General features: G+C 35.2%; 1 protein-coding gene across 3 annotated transcripts in view; it reads left to right on the plus strand.

Moving 5' to 3' along the window:
• Window positions 1-19,912, plus strand: part of ncoa1 (nuclear receptor coactivator 1) — a 109,084-nt gene that overhangs the window by 54,348 nt on the left and 34,824 nt on the right. For all 3 annotated transcript variants that reach the window (XM_686652.10, XM_009294874.5, XM_021468660.3), the window contains one exon: window positions 2,581-2,747. In XM_686652.10, coding sequence (XP_691744.6) covers window positions 2,581-2,747 — 167 coding nt within the window. The remainder of the gene's footprint in view (window positions 1-2,580; window positions 2,748-19,912) is intronic.

Below are 19,912 nucleotides of genomic sequence, written 5' to 3' on the forward strand. Positions count from 1 at the left end.
CCATTGATATCTAGCATTACTTCACCGTAGCCTCTGACCATCTGTCTTGCTCACCCCTATTCAGCCTTTCTGCATCTCCTCTCAGCTTGATAACCCATGTGCGGAGTAAGCCTTTGAGGAATGCCTGCTAGTGCAAGGACTGTACGCTGCCCCGACCCTTATTAGCTCGACAATGATACGTCTGTATAAAAGTGTGTGTTTTAGCCTTGCTCTGGTAACAGGCCACCCACAGTTTGTCCCCGTGTGCACCTATAGTTTCTCCGCTCACCCAGCATTCCTCTTTTTTCTTTTCCCAGAATCCTTTGCCTCTTTCAGGTGGTAGAGAGCTAAATACACGGAGCAGTTTGGGATCATAGTGCTTTCTGTGGGTCATGAATTATTCAGGCCGCTAGTCCTTGTAGAATGGCCCACTCAGCCTCGGTGCCAAACTTGACCACTTCAAGGCTTTGTCTTAAAAACATCATAACAGAGCAGCAGCATGCTGGGTTTTTTCTTCTTTTTCTTTTGTATTTTTTTTCCTCCAAGTGTGGTTGGTTGTTCATGTGCCAACAGAGAAAGGGAGAGCTGATTGTTAGTCTTTAAGTTCAAAGATTGAAATAATTATTTTTGCTAAGAAGATGATGATTTTTTTGTTATGATGCATAGCCATGCATTGTTTAGCCATTATTAATTTATTTTTCCCTCCCAGGTAACTGAGATTTTGAGAAAAAGAATGAGTTAATATTTTGAGTATTTTAATATCAAAAGAGATATTTCAGTTGATTTTGTTTCATTTTAAATTCATGGAAGATATACCTCAAAAAATTGTATGGTTACTTTTTAAATGTAGATGGTATTTTGTATTTTGAAAGGCTGTGATAGATTCATTGCAGGGGTAGAAAGTGTTGTAAATAACCAGCAACATGGTTTTAGCAAACATCCTAACATCATTTACACTGCTGACAGTAATGTTTGTGTAACCTACTGGTTTTACTGCACCTACTATGAGCTGAGATCAAACCAGTGGCACTAACAAGGAGGCTAAAGACCTTGGCCTCTAGCATCTGTCACTAAAGCACCTTTTGAGGTCAGAGGGATGAGGCTTACCTGCATAGCACTTCGCTAGCTGGCCTCCATGAAACTCAACCCCCCTAAACCTCATTCCCATCCCGGACGAACCCCCAAGTATAACCCACCAGTCCTACTGCACCCAACCTGGTCTGTGCTGGGATTGAAACTGCGTTTTTTTGTATGGGAGTTTGTTGCTCTAACAATAAGGCTTAGGACCTTGGCCTCTAGCGTCTGTCACTAGAGCACCTTTTGAGAGGACTGAGGTTTACCTGCATAGCACTTTGCTAGCTGGCCTCGGTTAAACCCCCCCTTTTAAACCTGATTCCCATCCCGGACGAGCCCCCAAGTGTAACCCACCAATCCTACTGCACCCAACCCAGTCTGAGCTAGGATTGAAACAGCAAATTTTTTGAAAGTGAGTTTTTTGTTCTCAAAGGTGCTTAAAGACCATGGCCTCAAGCATCTGTTGCTAGATCACCTTTTGAGGAGTGAGGTTTACCTACATAGCACTTCGCTTGCTGGTCTTTGTTAGACTCACCAACCTCACTCCCATCCCGGATGAGCCTCCAAGTGTAACCCACCGGTCCTACTGCACCCAACCGGGTCTGAGCTGGGATCAAACCGGTGATTCTTTGTGTGGGAGTTTGTTACTCTAACAAGGAAATTAAAGACAGTGACCACTAGTGTCTGTCACTAGAGAACCTTTTGAAGTCTAAGGATTGAGGTTTACCTGCATAGGACTTCGTTAGCTGGCCACCGTTACACTCACCAACCTCACTCCCATCCCGGACGAACCCCCTGGTGTCACCCACCGGTCCTACCGCACCCAACCTAGTCTAAGCTGGAATTAAACCAGTGATTCTTTGTATGGGACTCGTTTGCTCTAACAAGTCACTGTCAACATGGCAAAGATAAAATAAACCAGTTATTAAAAATAAGTTAGTAAAACAATTTTGTTTAAAATGTGTTGAAAAAAATCTTCTCTTCATTAAACAGAAATTGAAGAAAAAAATAAACAGGTTGGCTAATAATTCAGGGGGGCTAATAATTGTGACTTTAACTGTATGTATGTCTGTATATATAAATTCATATAAATGTATATGAAACAAAATTATTTTCCTTACATTTTACGTAGAACGTAGACAGGTAAAAAAATAGGTAATATTTACATAATAATCCTGCACGTATTAAAATATATAAAATTTGTGATGATTTTACACATTTTCTTTCTTTCTGCTTATTTTGAATGATTCAAAAATGCACAATTGGGTAAAACATACTGGCTAGTTGTATAAATATTTAAAATTAAATAGATTCGTATTTAATCAGTTTAATATATTTATCTATATATTCTGTTATATTTTTTTCTTTTGGTGCTTGCAAACTCATTTTTATATTTCACTCATATATTTCAATATGTGAATACTTCCAAAATATTTCAAACTAGATTAAATTTTTATTGGGAAGTATCTTGATTTTCTGAGTACACAAACAAATGCAAAAATCTCTTGTTTGTGTGCTTTCTGGCAGTGTGGAGAAGCGGCGGCGGGAGCTGGAGTGCCGCTACATTGATGAACTGGCTGAGTTACTGTCGGCCAACATGAGCGACATTGCCAGCTTGAACGTGAAGCCGGACAAATGCCACATCTTAAAAAGCACCGTGGACCAGATCCAGCAGATCAAACGGCGCGAGCAGGGTGAGTAGCCAATGTCTGGGCTTTTCCTTTGGGACTGTGTGTAGGCTGCGTACAACTATTTCCATTCACTTTACAGTACAGACAGAAAATTGACACCTCACGTGATTTGACAGGTAAATTTAGTAGCTGATTTTAGTGCGAATAGTATTGATGAACTTCGTTTGTTGACATCCCTAACCTGATTGGGTTTCTTCTGTCATGTTAAAATATAAATTGAATTTTGACACAAACAACAAAAGGTTTAACTCTGGTTGTTGGAGCTGTAAATCAGCTCCAGAGTGGGGAAAACGGCATTGTTTTCTTGTCACTTCTTTTTTAGTAACCTATAAATCAGTTGTGCAAGGCTTTTACTGAGATATTTTTGTGTGCCTTTTTGGTTCGTTTAAGTAACTGGACATATCTCTTGGACAAAGCCATAAAATGAAGAAGGCATATAATATGTTTTAGATGCTATTATTGATGAAGTCCACTTTTAAAGAAATCTGCCCATCATATTATGTCATATCATATCATATCATATCATATCATATCATATCATTTTGTATATCAAATCAAATATATCATCATATATAATATATCATATCGTATATCAAATCATATCATATATCATATATTGCATATCAAATCATATATATATATATATATATATATATATATATATATATATATATATATATATATATATATATATGAGCAATTCCGTGCAAATGTCAACCTTGCCATAAAAAAATTAAGTTTTTACCAAAATACGGAAACAGTTTCTGGGTTTTTTGTGTAAGCAAGTATTTTACAGTACTTTTAAAATACTCAAAAATGCATCTGTCAATGTTTTCAAACTATTCTATTTGATTTACCAAAGTCACACAAATGGTAATTTCACATCCGTCACATCCATAACGGAGAGATGTCACATCCATAACAACACTTTTTTTCTCAGAAATGTGAAAATATAAAAAAAAATAAAATCAATCATTTTTGTTTTATAGAGAGCCAACTCTTATCATTTTGATTAGCATTATTTATTTTGGGTTGTGCAGTTTAATTCACAGAATTTCTACAAAGTATGTTGTATACTGTTAACTGGCAGACTTTTTTTGTCACATCCATAACGCATGCTTATTTTCCTCATTTAAAGTACAAAACATGTTTACAGATTGCTATTTTTTGCTCCCATAACTCTGTGGCTAGTTGCTCTGGAAAATATAATAACATTTTCTATATAATGTTAACATATACTTTCTCTGTCAATTTATGTGTTGAGTTTTTACTGCAAATGTCACATCCATAACGCTGGAATTGCTCATATATATAAATATATATTATCTCATATATCAAATCATATATATCATCATATGTAATATATCATATCATATATATCATCATATGTAATATATCATATCATATATCATATCATATCATATATCATATCATATCGTATATCAAATAATATATATCATCATATATCATATCTCATATCATTTCATTTGAACTTTTTATATGGTTCATTTTGTAGCAGTTTCTTTTTTTTTTTTTTTTTAAAGGAAGAAGACATAGTACAGGTTTGTAATGACATAAGGGTGAATATATGATGAGAATTTTTGGCTGAACTATACCTTTAAGGCAGATATTTAGTATCTATGGCTGGTTGATCTTGGTTTTTATCAAAGCGAGATGTCTGTGTTATGTTTAGAGGCAGATCTGCAGTGAAGTATTTTGGCTTTGTAAGACTGGTTGCTTAAGATTGTTGAGTTCACTTGGTACATATATTTCTTTAGGCATGCCTTTATCAATGCCATAAAGCATGCAGTGAGTCAAAGGACTAAATTAAAGATAGACCGTATATTAGCATCATCACTTGCATCATCAGTTGTTTGCTTGTTAATGAATGTAAGCATCCACTGTGTTGGCTTTCAAAAGTGTCTACTTAGATTTATTTTAGATTTATTTACTCTAGATTTATTGCATTTGAAAATCAACACTAATCACAACTAACACAGAAATAAAAAATATATGCATGCACCCACCGGCCCTGCACACACTGCTTGACACGAATGAATCTTAGTTGACGATAATAACTGTGATGTGTTTTTACAGGTGGTGTCTGATATAGCACAGATGCTATTGACATATAACTTATTATTTGCATGCGTCATCTTAATAGCAATATTGGTCTTTTTATGAGCCGCAATATTAGTTTAATATTTTTGTGGTTGTGTATGTACGCGGTATTACATTGTACATGTACAGTAGCTGCTATTCGCATGGCTGACAGCATCCTGACCATCAAACGAAGGATTAAGTGAATGCTTTAGTCACTTTCATAGCAGAATTTAACCCAGTGGAAGTCATTTATCCATTCTTTGAAAAGTGTAAATGGTGGATTAACATTCACCACATGATCACTGATCAGATGTGCTATTATTTGTAACTGTAGGTGGTTTCTAAAACGAAATCTGTCAGTGTTGTTTTCATTCTCTCATCTTCAGCTCTTTAGATTTTCTTGTCATTTTAGATTGTAGCTCCCTGTCATCTGATGGCAGAAAGCATTAACTGAGGGATTGACAGCTGATATTAACCAATCCTTTCGTGTTCAGTTCTAGAGCAGTCGGCCTATCAGAAGAGCTTGAAGGCCGGGCAAGCATTTTGGGCTTTGCTTACTGTGTAGTAAGTTGACAAGACAACTGTTTTAAACTATTCCTGAGCGCTGCGTTTGAGGTGCAAAGATGCATTCTGTGTGAATGTCTCTTAAGTCTTTTTGCAGTGAAAACCGGTCATACAGCAGCAAATTTAGGCACTTGCATAAATGCTCCCATATATATATTTTAAGGGTTGCATAGATTAAAAAAAATTTTGCGACCAAAACACTTGCAGTTTTGAGCCCTGCATTCACACATTGAGACACTTGTTCACTTAAAGTCATTATTTTAAAAGCAGACACATGCAAATAGAGAGAGGAAGTGGCGCCCCTCATGCTTTCCACACATTTAAACTGACATGTCAATGTCTGCATAAACCACAATAGAGAACATACAGTAGATTCTGTTTGCTGTTTTGGTACTTTTGACAACAGAAATAAATGTGTACTATAAGGAACCATATCGCTCGGTGAAAACAAGCCTTAATTTGAATTCAACACAGACCAAAGACATCAACGAACCAAAAGCAGAACATGATGACAAAATGATCTTTATATTTGCTTTGTTGCCTATACCAGTTTAATACATTTGTATAAAACACATCTCAAACGCATCTCTAAAACACAGATTTGAATTTGTTTTTAATTGCTAAATTGGGTCTAAAATGAAAGTGTGAACACATTATTATTAATACAGTATTAATAACTTTATTGAGCAAGATAGAAGTTATGGGATTTCACCAGTAAGGTGTGAATAATCTTGTAGAATCGTGTGACAAAAATGCTTTCGTGATTAACCTAGAAAAAACAGAGGAATCTTGTTCAAGTCCACAACTTCAACAATGTGTCTACAAACCCTGTAGTTATACATAATGTAAACATCAGGTAGACAAATATAAGTACTTGGGAGTAATAATAGATCATAATAATAGTGTGTGTAAAAAGATAAAACAAAGAATCTATTTTTTTGCATTGTCTTAGATCCTTTGGAGCATCAAAAAAGATTCACAAACATTTTTTTGTCTGAACTTGTTCTTGAGTGCTTTGCAGTATTGTAATTCTGTATGTATTCTGTCTGAGAGTCGATGAACCAGGTTTAAATCTTTTTAAATCTAAAGATAGTAGGAAAGCCATTTGAGAAATTATATGACCATTCGTATTACAAGAGCCTCACAAGGCTGGCAAGGAACATCATTTGAAACACTAGTCATGTGTTAAATCAAGTTTAACCGTCGATTTAAAGTCCCAAGTTTTAATATAGTGAAATTAAAGAAGTCATTTGTACATCAAGATGTTTTGGAGCTGAATAAGGTCTTGGTAAAATTATTATTATTATTATTATTATTAAATTTTTTTGAATGTTTTTATCTCTTTGTTAGGAGTATTTATCATGCTGTTATGCAAGAAAAGGTTTTATTTTGTATTGTAGTGTATTTTATTGTATGTACTGAGGAAAACCGGGCTAAATGTATCATTTTCTCTTTTTTTTTTTTTGGTTTGGACCAAATAAACAAAGAGAACTAAAAAGCCAAATTGTGAAAACATCCTTTAACCAATTCACCAAAGCATACATAAGTTCTCAGAGAAAAGCTTTAGTTTATTTAACAACAAGACCTCTGAATGGTTAAATATTTCCAAAGAGCAACTGGCGAGACCTTGAATTGAGTAAAGTCCTTGTGACCCAAGCTCCTTGCCTTATCAGCGGTTGCTTTATTTGTTAGTTAGGGGATTATTTCTGGTTGACCTTAAAGCAAAACCAATGTAGTATTCATTTGATTGAAGTAGCCGATGCATGAAACTTGGCAGTATTTATATTTGCCTCAGAAACTGATTGTTTACTGTCGTCTTTATTTCCCCCCAATGAGAGAAACCTTGAGAACTTGAAAGCGATTTGAAGTGTGAACAAAGCATGTCGGCTAGATCCAAATCGCCACTGATATCCCACACTTGAAAGCAATCGGGACCATGCATACGGTCGTTCTTCATTTTGACAGTGGTAAACATGTCATCTTGTGATTTGCAGGCCTAAGAAAGGGTCTCGTTGGCATGGCAAGCTAAGGAGCCCTTGGAATAGAGAATATCACTTATGCAAAGAGGCCATGAGAGGATGTTTATCCAGAGATCTAAAAATTCATCAGTGTCAGAAGACTGTGGGGTCTGCATATTAGGCGAGCAGGCACTGGCTAGCACAAACATTTTAAGCTGTCTCTGGTTTCTTTGCCGGACTGTAATGTATACAGCATAATCCTTTAAAATGGCATTTGACAGATAGTTGCTGGAACCGCTCTGCTATATCTGGCACATCTGTATGCGCCGTTGGAGGAAATGCATTATTGTTATTAGCTTTTTTTTAACTAAGCTGTGAAAAATGGATTAATGTGCGTGTTGCATAGGTGATTGCAAGATGATGTATTGCTCAAGATGGAAGCCTAATTAGTATCGTTGACTATATAAAGAAGGATGATTTCTGTGATTTGTGTGCTAAATACATACATTTACATTTAGTCATTTAGCAGACGCTTTCATCCAAAGCGACTTACAAATGAGGACAAGGAAGCAATTTACACAACTAAGAGCAACAATGAATAAGTGCTATAGGCAAGTTTCAGGTCTGTAAAGTCTAAGAAGGAAAGTATTAGTATTTTTTTTTTTTTTTTTTTTTTTTTTTTACAGTTAGTGTGATATTCAGAGAGGCAATTGCAGATTAGGAAGTGAATATATGCAGCTTGTTGCACTTACATCTGCATAATTCCAACATTTTTCTGATATCAAGATTCTTGAAAGTACTTGAATTTCCGACATATGGATTCGAGGGCTGGAAAGTACTTAAAAACAAACATCAGTCCTTGAAATTGCTTGGATTTAAAATGTATGGTGTTATTTCAACAATTGTAATGTGCTGCTTTCAAAAACTGAACGAAACTCATTTGGGAATCTGTGTTAAAACAATTAGGTAGATGTTTGGGATTTAATATCCCTCTCTCACCCTGGAATCATGCCTTTTAGGTGACAAAACTGAGGTTTCACATGTTACAAATGATGAGTTCATCCTTATAATTTTGGGCATTACTACAGCAGCACGTATAATACTGAGGTTTTGGAAGGATATTTAATACCCTTGACTTAAATTATGGATGGAATCCATGATTGATATTGCATCATATGAGAAAATGTTGGCCAACATGAATGGTGATTACAAGGAAATAGATAAGTGGGAGATTTTCATTTCCTCACTTGAAATATGAATGTATCTATCCTGTTATGCTCTGTACTATTATTTTTAGTATTTTTATACTTTTGTTACTGGTTGTTGAATTATTTATGTGTTTTATAAATTGATAAACAAATGTAAAAACTGTGAAGAACCTTTATATATTTTATATATTTGTATGGTATTGTATTTTATTCAAGACAAAAAATTTATAAAAGTCTCATTTAAAAAAAATGAATGAAAAAAGTATGTTCAGTAAATTTAAAAGTAAATTTAAAAATCAAAATCTTAAACAAGAACTATAACAAATGATGTATTTTTTCATTATTTCAGAACTGCATTTAAATAATGTTGGCATAGAATTTGTCTAATTGTATTAAAGTTCTTTGAACATGACTTTTTTTAAACTTTCAAAATTTTTCAAAATTACACATTCAAAACATCATCATTAACATCGTTTCAGCATTAATAACAATGTGTGTGTCAGCAAAAGTCACATCGCAAAATATGCAAAGTTAAGGCATTGCAATGTATAAACATAACAGATTAAACCTTCATCATTAACATGTGTTTTTAAGGCATTTCAAGGCATTTGGGCTCAAAAATGTAGAGCATTTGAAACTGTCATGAAGAATAATTTCACTGAATTATTATTACAAAGAAGACTACATAGTTTTATTTGATTTATTATTCCATTTCTGTTGCTGAATACTGTTTAACTCTACGGGAACAATAAAGCACTGATTCTTCTTTCCTTTGCTCTATTGTAGTCACATTGCAATATAAAGTCGCAGAAAAACAAAATTTCACAATGTCAGATTTTTCCAATCTCATGCAGCCCTAACCATTATTATGACATTTTAATGTAAATAATAAGTGTAAGTGAATTAAGTACAGAATTAAGTAGCAAATTAAGGATTTTTATGGTGTTATATTTGCTTGGGGTGTAGGCTTGGGCGGTATCCAAATTTTGATACCGTCAAACCGCCTCCATATTTTACCCCGGTATCCGGTATTACCGGCGTAATAAAAAAAAATTATGACGTAAGGCTCAGACAGCGTCACCAAACTGTTGGCTTAAGCCTAAACCATTCAGAAACTGAATACATTCTATGCGACCTTAGGCTCGCGGTCAGCGAGAGAGAGAGAGAGAGAGAGAGAGAGAGAGAGAGCGCAAAGCGACGCACAGCACCCCTCATTCTCTCTCTCTCCCTTTTACACATACACACACACACACACACACATCTCTCCCGCGATTTATTCAGAAATTTACTTCCACACCGTAAGAAATCTGGCCGGCTCCCGCGGAACAGCAGTTATACCCGATAGGTCCCGAGTCCGACAGGTACATTTTGATTCCCTCTCTCCTCCACACTGTCCCGTGATGACAACCACACATACGTTTTTGTAGGCATTAAATAAAGGATATTTAATATTTTATGACGGTATGACGGTATTGAAACTGACACCGTTGCTATTTTTAGATCCCGCGGTATACCATAATACCGTAATACCGCCCAAGCCTATTGGGGTGTAAGTTTAGGTGCTAGATTTAAAATTATTAGTGATTTAAAAAGTCCTTGAAGGTCCTTGAATTTGTTGTCAATGAAAGAGCGGGAACTCTGGTCACACTTTGAACACTTTCAGGTAGATTTGTAATGATAAATACTTGTAAAATGCTTTCAGACACTTAGGGGTGCTTTAACAAATGTAGATTGATTACTTTGTTTCGAAACAGGGATTAAAATTGTTACAATGTTTATCTTTGTTCTTTTGGGGTGGTTTTGCTTTCACACTTTCACGTGCAAGTAAACTCTCCTCACATTAGTGATTCTGCTTTACTGTCTTATGTCCTTATTTTTATTTATGATGATGAGTAATAAGACATTATAAGCATTTTTATAATGACACCCATGCACAGATATAATCATGAGGTAAGACTTTCTCATACATAACCTCATTTCAGTTGTCAAGGGTTGTAAAAATTGATTTATTGATTCAATTAATCTATTAAAAAACATTGGCCTGAATTCTGCATCATAGGCTTAAATTATAGAAAAAGAATTAGGGAGATGAAGCGAGACTGTAGTCAGATCATGAAGCAGATCAATGTCAAACTTTTTTTTTTGAAGTGTCAGTGTAAAAATGAACAAAACAATGGGTCTAATGCAAAATATTTTAAGACTAAAATATGGGGAAAAAAAATCTAAATGTAATTTCAGTCAATTTTCCTATTGAATAAACAGCTCTTTGAATATTTCAGCATGCTTTTACTGTCGTATTTGACATGAAACGCACATTTACTGGTAGGAGTGGCATCTCGCCCTTTTTAAAATTATCTCTTCATATAGCCGTATATATGGCTATATTACATAACAATAATACACTCTCATTATAGCGTGGCTATAGCATTCCTTAGTTCGTTGGATCGCTTGCTTTCTTACTACAATCAGTTTGCTCCAGAGTTTGTTTCAAAGTTTGTTTTGGATTTCACATATGCCAAATGAACTGCGCTAACTGGGCAAATGAGAGTGGTAAAAAAGATGTAAAATCACCCCTAATTAAATTTTACTACTTTTAAAGGCTATTATTATTATCATGATTAAATGTTTATTTATTATCTGGTAAATAATTAATTATTTGTTATAATCAGCTATATTACAACTACAATATATAAATATTTAAAAAATAATTAATTAATTAAGTATTATTATTAATATTTTGTTATTATTAATACTGTTTTTATTAATATTAGTAGTAGTATTGTGATTACACTAGTATATACTAAAACCATTTGTTTATTAATGTAAAACAAGTAATCAACCCAGTAAAACCATCAAATGATTCAGTTTTTCAGGATTTGAGCATATTTCAGCATTCGTTATTTTTAATAAATGTTCTGCTTATAGTATCTGATGTTATATAATTATTACACTTGTTGAGTAATGAAGCAATTAAAATAAGTATAAAATTCATGTCATACAATAAATCTAACAAAAAAGAATAACTATTAATATAATGTCCTCACCTATATTATTAATAAATATATATTTTTACATTCAAAATCATTAGCCCTCCTGTGATTTTATGTATTTATTTTCTCCAATTTCTTTCCCAAATGATGTTTACCAGACCAAGGAATTGTTCACAGTATTTCTATAATAGTTTTTCTTGTGGAAAAAGTCTTACTTGTTTAATTTCGACTAGAATATAAGCAGTTTTGATAAAAAATAAAGATGAAAAAATACAATGCAAAATACAAAAGGTCAATATTTGTAGCCCCCTTAAGCGAACCATCATTATACAATGATTTGCCTAATTACCCTGCCTAGTTAACCTAAATAACCTAGTTAAGCCTTTAAATTGCACTTTAAACTGAATACTAGTATCTTGACGTAGTAAAATAGTATGTACTGTCATCATGTCAAAGATAAAAGAAATCAACCAAATCAATTGAAACTATTATGTTTAAAAATGTGTTAATATGTTAAATAGAAATTGGGGGGGAAATCTACAGTGGGGCTAATAATTCTGACTTTAACTGTATGTTAAAATCTTTTACATTTAAAACATTGAGTAAATAAAAAATGAGGTCCTGATTTTATTTACTGCCCAATGGTAACTCCTGGTGTTCAATATGGATTACTCTTTGAACTTATACCTGGCCTTATGTACAGTATACAATATTGTTTAAAAGCCATCATGGGTCACTTTAACTCTTGAGTTTTTTGTCATTTCTCAAAGGGTCATCACACTGATTGGCTTGCTCTCATTCTTGGGTTTGTCACCCAGAGCTCTGGCGCTCTCTGTTTTCATTCAGCCTGAGGGAAGGGGGGGTCCGCAGGGGCGTGCAAGAGATCGGCCAATGGCGACGCTGTCCTGCCCCCTGACCTTGTGCAACAGAGGGCCTCTCGTAGACCTCAGCTTCCCCTTTCTCCCTGCAAGGAAAGAAACAGGAACTTACTACCCCACCTCTTATATCACTGGCTTAAGTTGTTGTTAGTTAGAACACATTTTCAACCTAATCTTAACCTTTCTGATCTATGCCATTATCGGCCATCAAAAAACCTGTTTACATAGAATGTAACCCAGATGTCTTTTATGACACTTTTAAGGATTGGGTGGTATTGAAATGCAATCCTGTGCAATAGTAAATGATGGAACTTTTCCAATTTTCGGAAATAATAACTATACCCTGAGTAGGGCGGTGCAATATGATGATATACACTCACCGGCCACTTTATTGGGTACACCAGTATTAGGTACTGCTCATTCATGCAAATTTCTAATCAGCCAATCACATGGCAGCAACTCAATGCATTAAGGGGTGTAGACATGGTCAAGATGATCTGCTGCAGTTTAAACTGAGCATCAGAATGGGGAAGATGTGATTTAAGTGACTTTGAATGTAGCATGGTTGTTGGTGCCTGACGGGCTGGTCTAAGTATTTCAGAAACTGCTGATCTACTGGGATTTTCATGCACAACCATCTCTAGGGTTTACAGAGAATGGTCTGAAAAAAAGAAAATATCCAGTGAGCGGCAGTTCTGTGAGCACAAATGCATTATTGATGCCAGAGGTCAGAGGAGAATGGCCAGACTGGTTCGAGCTGATAGAAAGGCAACAGTAACTCAAATAACCATTCGCTACAACCGAGGTATGCAGAAGTACCATCTATGAACGCACAACACGTTCAACCTTGAGGCAGATGGGCTAAAGCAGCAGAAGACCAAACCAAATGACACTCCTGTCAGCTAAGAACAGGAAACCAAGGCTATAATTCACACAGGCGCACCAAAATTGGACAATAGAGGAATGTGAAAACATTGCTTGGTCTGATAAGTCTCGATTTCTGCTGCAACATTCGGATGATAGGGTCAGAATGTGGCCTCAGCAACATTAAAGATCATAGAAAATAGTATTTATAATTTTTTTTTATCAAACATGTGCCCTAATAATCTAAATAAAGTTAGAAATATGATCACATATGTACATTTGTAAGCACTGTACATACTTTAAAATGTAAAAAAAGAAGTGGTTGCTAACATGTGGTCAATAAATACAAATTAATTGATAGTATTTACAGAAATAGTATTATATTGTGATAAATGTTGTAGTATTGGGCTATATAGCAAAAATGCAATGTCGATAATTCTTTTCTATATTGAACGATAACGATATTTATTTCTATATAAGTTTTTCACTTTCAAAAAGAGTATCCCAACCATAACTGAAGGCGGATACTGCTGGCAGGAAAGTGAAATGAGCGCACTAAACAATACTGGGTAACGCAGCATGATCTATTTTTGGATGCTAATTTTCAGCGACCAAAAATTTGGTGAGTCTCTATTATCAAAACAATTATGGATTCCTGATGTTGGGTATTTCTGATGTGTGATTGCCTCTTAGATCAATATTGAGTAAAAATGTCCAGAGCTTATCATCATCAACATACATTTTATTGCAATATATCGTTTAATGGCCCAGCACTAATATGTTGTACTCGGGTTATAAGATGACTTATACCATGATATGAGATTTCTGTTAGATCACCAAGCCCTAACCCTGAGTTATTTTGCTAGCTTAATATAAAATACCAGTATTTTAATTAGGCTACCCGCTGTTAATTAATGTTGCTCATCAAAGGATATACACCTTAAACTCAAATACACATCATTCAGAGCAGCATTAGTAATTTCTTTTAATCTGTTACAGAAATATTGGTTTGTTTTGAGGCTTCTTCTGATTGAACCGTTGTGCATGTGGGTGTGAGAAAAGATGGACACTGTCATTGTGTTTGCCGGATGATATGAATGAGGATACTAGGACCAAATGTCACTTTTAGTTGGATGAAGGGCACATCAAAGAAATTTTTCACATTTCAGCCATGCTCTCATACGGCACAGCACACTTCATTAACATTCCAGCCCCTCAGCAAATGCACTTTGGAAAAAAAACATCTAAATCCGATTCAATTTGAAACCTGAGAAATGAAGTCAGAGCACAATTTGCATGGCAAAGGTCACCAAAACCGGCAACCATTAGCTTTGTTTGCTCACTGTGCGCTGTTGAATTCCTGGGTGAAATTACTTAAAGTATTATTTTGCTCATTTTGGGAACTGTGTGTAATGACAGTGATTTGTGACAGGATGTATTTGTTGCAAGGAAAATCTTTCAAATCAGGAAGTTGATATTCCGGCTTTGGGTGATCTTAGTTAATTATTTTTGGTTAAAATGTATGTGCTCTCTTTAATATATATATTGATGATGCAGAACTTTTTTAAATGGTGTGGAACAAACTAAATGTTGCACTGCTTTTTTATCAGACATCTTGTAGATTTAGTAAAGTTGCATAAAATGTCTCCATAGCTGGGTTTTCATCCCACACTCTTAGAAATAAAACTACAGGAGCTGTCAATGGAGCAGTACCTTTTCAAAAGGTACAAATTTGTCCCTGAAGGGGTTCATAATTGTACCTCAAAGGTACTTTTAGGTACATTTGGGTACTAATATGCCCCTTTGAGGTACCAATGTGGATTCTATGGGTACAACTATGTATCTTTTGAAAAGGAAATTTCTGATAGTGTAAAAACGCAACTTGAATCTTTTCAAAGTTAGCAAAAACGTTAAAAAAATTACTAAAGTGAATTAGCTGCACTTCTATTTACAGTAGTTTGTAGCGCAGCTGACTGTAGTGTTGGTAACCTTGTGACTAACAGTAAACAAGTCAAGCAGAATGGAGACAGCTGATTAGACGTATGGGTCAGGGCTTGATATTGATTTTTTTGATCACAGCCACTGTGGCTAGTAGTTTTCCAACATCCCTAGCCACTTTCTGTTTCTGGCAAAATATATTTTATATGCATAAAATTTGATCTTGGATTGCTAAAATTACTTTTAGATTTAGATTTTGTGTTATTTCCACATGCCTTATTCATTTCACTTTTCTGTATTTGTCTATGATCTTGCTCAATAAACATAAGCAAATGGGTTGTGGTTTTAGTGTCAACACTAAGGATTTACCAAATTTTCCTCTAGCTACACCAAAAAAAAAGGCCCAAAATAACTGTAAGCACAAGAAAGTGGGTGAAAAACCATATGCGATAATGAAAGGGTGATCACGTGAAAGGTTAAAGCATATGCAACTGCTGCTTACAAAAAGACCTTTGAAAAATCTGGAGCTCTCAAAAGCAGCAGGACTGTGTGTGCATGACTGTCGTTTTTTAGTTCAGTTTATTTAAAAGAGAACCAATCGATCGCACCAGTTATGTTTCCAGGCATCACCTGAAATCAGACACTTAAACCCTCATCATTGCGTCAGTATCGTCTGTGTCTCAGCGTGCACCTGATCATCCTCTCATTCGGTATTCACATGCTTTCTTTTGCTCACGCGAACACGGTTATTATTGTCATCTCTCATGCTGACCCCTCATTGGGCAATCCTTATTGTTGAACGCTGCTTTTTAGTAAATCAACAGTTTAAAAATGATATTTAACCAGCCAAAATGCCGAGTGGGAGTGACTGTCTAACCCGCCACAGCTAAAATCCACTTGCATTTTGGCGGTTGTTAATGTCAAGCCCTCACATGGGTGTAGTTTTTGCTACGTCAGAATGTATTTGGGCAAATGCGTTTCCTCATTGTTCTCATCAGCCCTTTTACATAGTTAAAAACAGCTTAATCGTATGTTACAACTTTTTTGTGAGTTAATGAGATTTTATTTGTAATTGGCATTTTGATCGCTCATTTCTAACGCGATGCTTCACAGTGTGGATTATAACAGGGTGATGGAAACCTAGCTAATGAGTGTTTTCTCATATTAAAACTTATTAAACAAGTGCTATAAAATATCTACATTTGTTTAATGCCTGACGAAAATGCACGTCCCAAAATTCACATTAGTAATTGGTGTTGCTTTTAATGTATTAAGCACATTTTTGTGGGTACAATCTAGTTGTTTTAATTGGAATTCATGCCATGTGTTGAGCAATTTCCCCTTTCCAACTGGCCAATTGGATTTGTGCCAAAATTAAACTACTTGGTTTGAAAGTGACTTGACTTGATTTATTTTAGCAGTGAATTATTTTTTGTTGGGATGTATTTTTCAATAGTTTTGTTTGTTTAAAGGATATCTATAAGCTAGTGTTGCTTCAAGACAGAATTCACGTTTAGAAAGTATAAAACCGATGTAAACATCCAAACTTGTAGTTTGTCACTTTAGCCTAAATGGATCAATTACTTTTATTTCTTATACTTAAGCCTATCATCAAATATTGACCAATCAAATGCTCTCTAGTATACGACACGCTCCGCCCCCTTCAAGACACTCATTTACTTTTCATCTGATACGTTTGAGTCCAACTCCTCTCACCGGGAGAGCTGTGATTACGCAAAACACTATTGGCTGTTTTTTAAGGGGGAGGAGCTACTATGTGTCCCACCCTCTCTTTAAATTTTTGTTGAGATTATGTCAATTTTAAAGCACTTTAAAAGGTATCAATAGCACACCTCTCTGAGTATTATTTTGTAAGTCCATATTACAAACAATTTGGGATGAGTCAGTTGAATTCTTACAGTTATTTAAATCCCTAGCCATAAGTCTGAGCATTAGTAATAATGAACTGATGATTCATGCATTGGCAAGCACCAGTAATGAATGAAATGTGACATCTTTTCTGTTTTTCTGACAAATAGAGATGGAGAGGAGTTGCGTCATGAGTTTTCCCTCCAAAAAATAGTAGGAGGATTCTGGTACTTCTGTATCTATAGGCCAGCTGTTTGCGTATGTGGACACATAAAGCACTTACATCACCACATCGGTACCCTAGTGTTATGAGATCAGATATCGACTGCTGCACCACTGCCACGGTAACACCGCTGTCATGGCAACTGGCTGTGTTTAAAGTGGGAGTGGTGTCAGACTGGTGATCAATTGGTAAGGAGGCTGATTGTGAGGTCGAGTGGAGCTCCCATTTGTATCCATTTGTTTAGAGGTAATTGTGAAGAGATAGGGAGCTCAGTTCCTTTCTTGTAATATTTTTCACAGATTCTTATTACGATATTTTTTCCATTGATTTATTTACACATCAACTTTATGTAGCGTTTATGACCTCCAATGTCAGATTTCAAGATAAAAATTTATTAAAACAAATTGTTTCCACTATAACCAGTGAAGCTTCCCATGTTTCAAATACCAAAATCTAGTGGGTTTTTGGTTGATGGGCATCAATATATTTCTTTCATCAATGCAATAAAGTTATGCTAATTAATATTTATCATTTTTAAAAATCATTGGCATGGACTTTATAGTGTTATTGTTGGGTGCCATGACTTCTATTTGGATTGTTTGAATAACTTCAGCACCCAGATTTAATTACAGGGTGATCTAAGGTACATTTCATTCAAAAGAGAAGGAACAAGGAATCCATTGAATTTGAATTAAAACCAAGTGTGTAAGCACCCTAAGATATGGGTGTTGGCTATCAAAGAATCTAGTTGAACCCTGATCAAATTGCAACACACCACTTGCATGGACGTTTGAATGCAACTCCCATTGTCTTGCACACTGTGGACTATTACCAGTGCATGTAATGTATGACAGTAACATGTAGTTGCAATGTGTTGTCAGAGGGTGATTAGTGCAGTGGCATTGCTCTGAAGAAATGTTGGTATCACAGCATGGTGTTAGAACTGTACATTTCTATTTCAACCACCTTTATGCAATCTTATGCCGGCGATAGTAATAAGCACAGTTAGAATAGCAAAATATGTTGGACAGAGTTGCTAATGTGTTGACTATATTTTATTGGAATATAAACCAATATCAATGATAAATCTGATGTAATTTACAAAATACTTGAATCACTTACTGATAAAATAATAAAGCTGTACCTAGCTTAAATCTAAAAATTTACCTGATAGAGATGGAAAGAGCCAGAAAACAAGTGCCAGACTCTCAGTTAGAATGTCCTTGTATCCCTTCTTAAACTATGTGACCAAATAAATGTCTGTTCAAACAGCTTCCAAAAGATGATTTTCATTATAGACACCCTTTAAAGGTCCCGTAGAATTAAAATAAAGTTTTTAGACATTAGTAAGAGTATTGTTAGTTTTATGTCTATATCTGTAAGATAGTATCCACCAAGATTTTGCGTTTAGAAGGAATACAGTCGAATTCATCCAAACCTTGTAGTTTGTCACTTTCACCTAAATGGATAATTTTTTTTATCATGTCACCTTATACCTTAGGCTATCATCAAATCTTGACCAATCAAATGCTCTCTAGTATCTGACATGCTCCGCCCCCTTCAAGACGCTTTTCATTTACTTTTCATTAAATGTGCTCAACCACTCTCACTGGAAAAGCTGTGATTAAACAAAACACTATTGGCTGTTTTTTAAGAGGAGGAGCTACTACGTGTCCCACCCTCTCTTCATTTTCAATGTTCTTTTATCCCTTCTTAAACCATGTGACCAAATCCGAGACATTCAAACTGGTCTATCAGGGCTTTACTCTAAGGCATGACCACATAGCAGACCCCCAAAATAAAAACATCAGCCTACAGGCAGGATCTTTATCAGCACGTCTGTGCTTTTTGGAATTAGTGTGTGCCATTTTGGTAAAAAAAAAAAAACTTAGTTTGCAACAAAAATAAAAGTATATGATGATTTTCAGCCTTTCAGTGTTGATGACCACCAACATCATCTCTCTGAACAAGCAGAACAGGTCTTATCTTTTAAACCTAGATAATTATTTTGGAACCCGACACATTTACCCCCTTATACCTTGGTTCATTTAGGCATATGTAAACACTGCAATCATGTTCCGATCCACACCAAAACAATCTCTCCGTGATTGTCTGCATGATGTGGTCTCGGCTTGGTTTGAAACAAACTCTGGAGCAATTTGGTTGACGAAAGTAATATGGTGCAACGAGCTAACCAGCCACACTATATCACAGTATTATTGTTATGTAATAGCCAAATATATGGCTATATGAAGAGAGACATGTGAGTAGGGCGAGATGTAATTTCTACCGGTAAATGTGTGTACCTTTTTGTTGTAATGTCTTATTTGTCATCATTAAAATAACTGCGTAAATAAACCGTGGAACTCTGACCAATGTGAGGAAGGATAACTATTTTGGTCTGTTTAGAAACTTTGCAGTGTAAAAGCGAACATTGTAACAATTTTTTTTCCTGCTTTGAAACATAACAATCAATCTATAGGTATGAAAGCAACTTTAAACTCTTGTGTTCCAGAATTGAGAACGAAATAATGTATCCAGTGAGTTGAGCATCGCAGCAGAAGCTCCTCAGC

The sequence above is a fragment of the Danio rerio genome, chromosome 20 (genome assembly GCF_049306965.1).
Source record: "Danio rerio strain Tuebingen ecotype United States chromosome 20, GRCz12tu, whole genome shotgun sequence".
Taxonomy (NCBI): domain Eukaryota; kingdom Metazoa; phylum Chordata; class Actinopteri; order Cypriniformes; family Danionidae; genus Danio; species Danio rerio.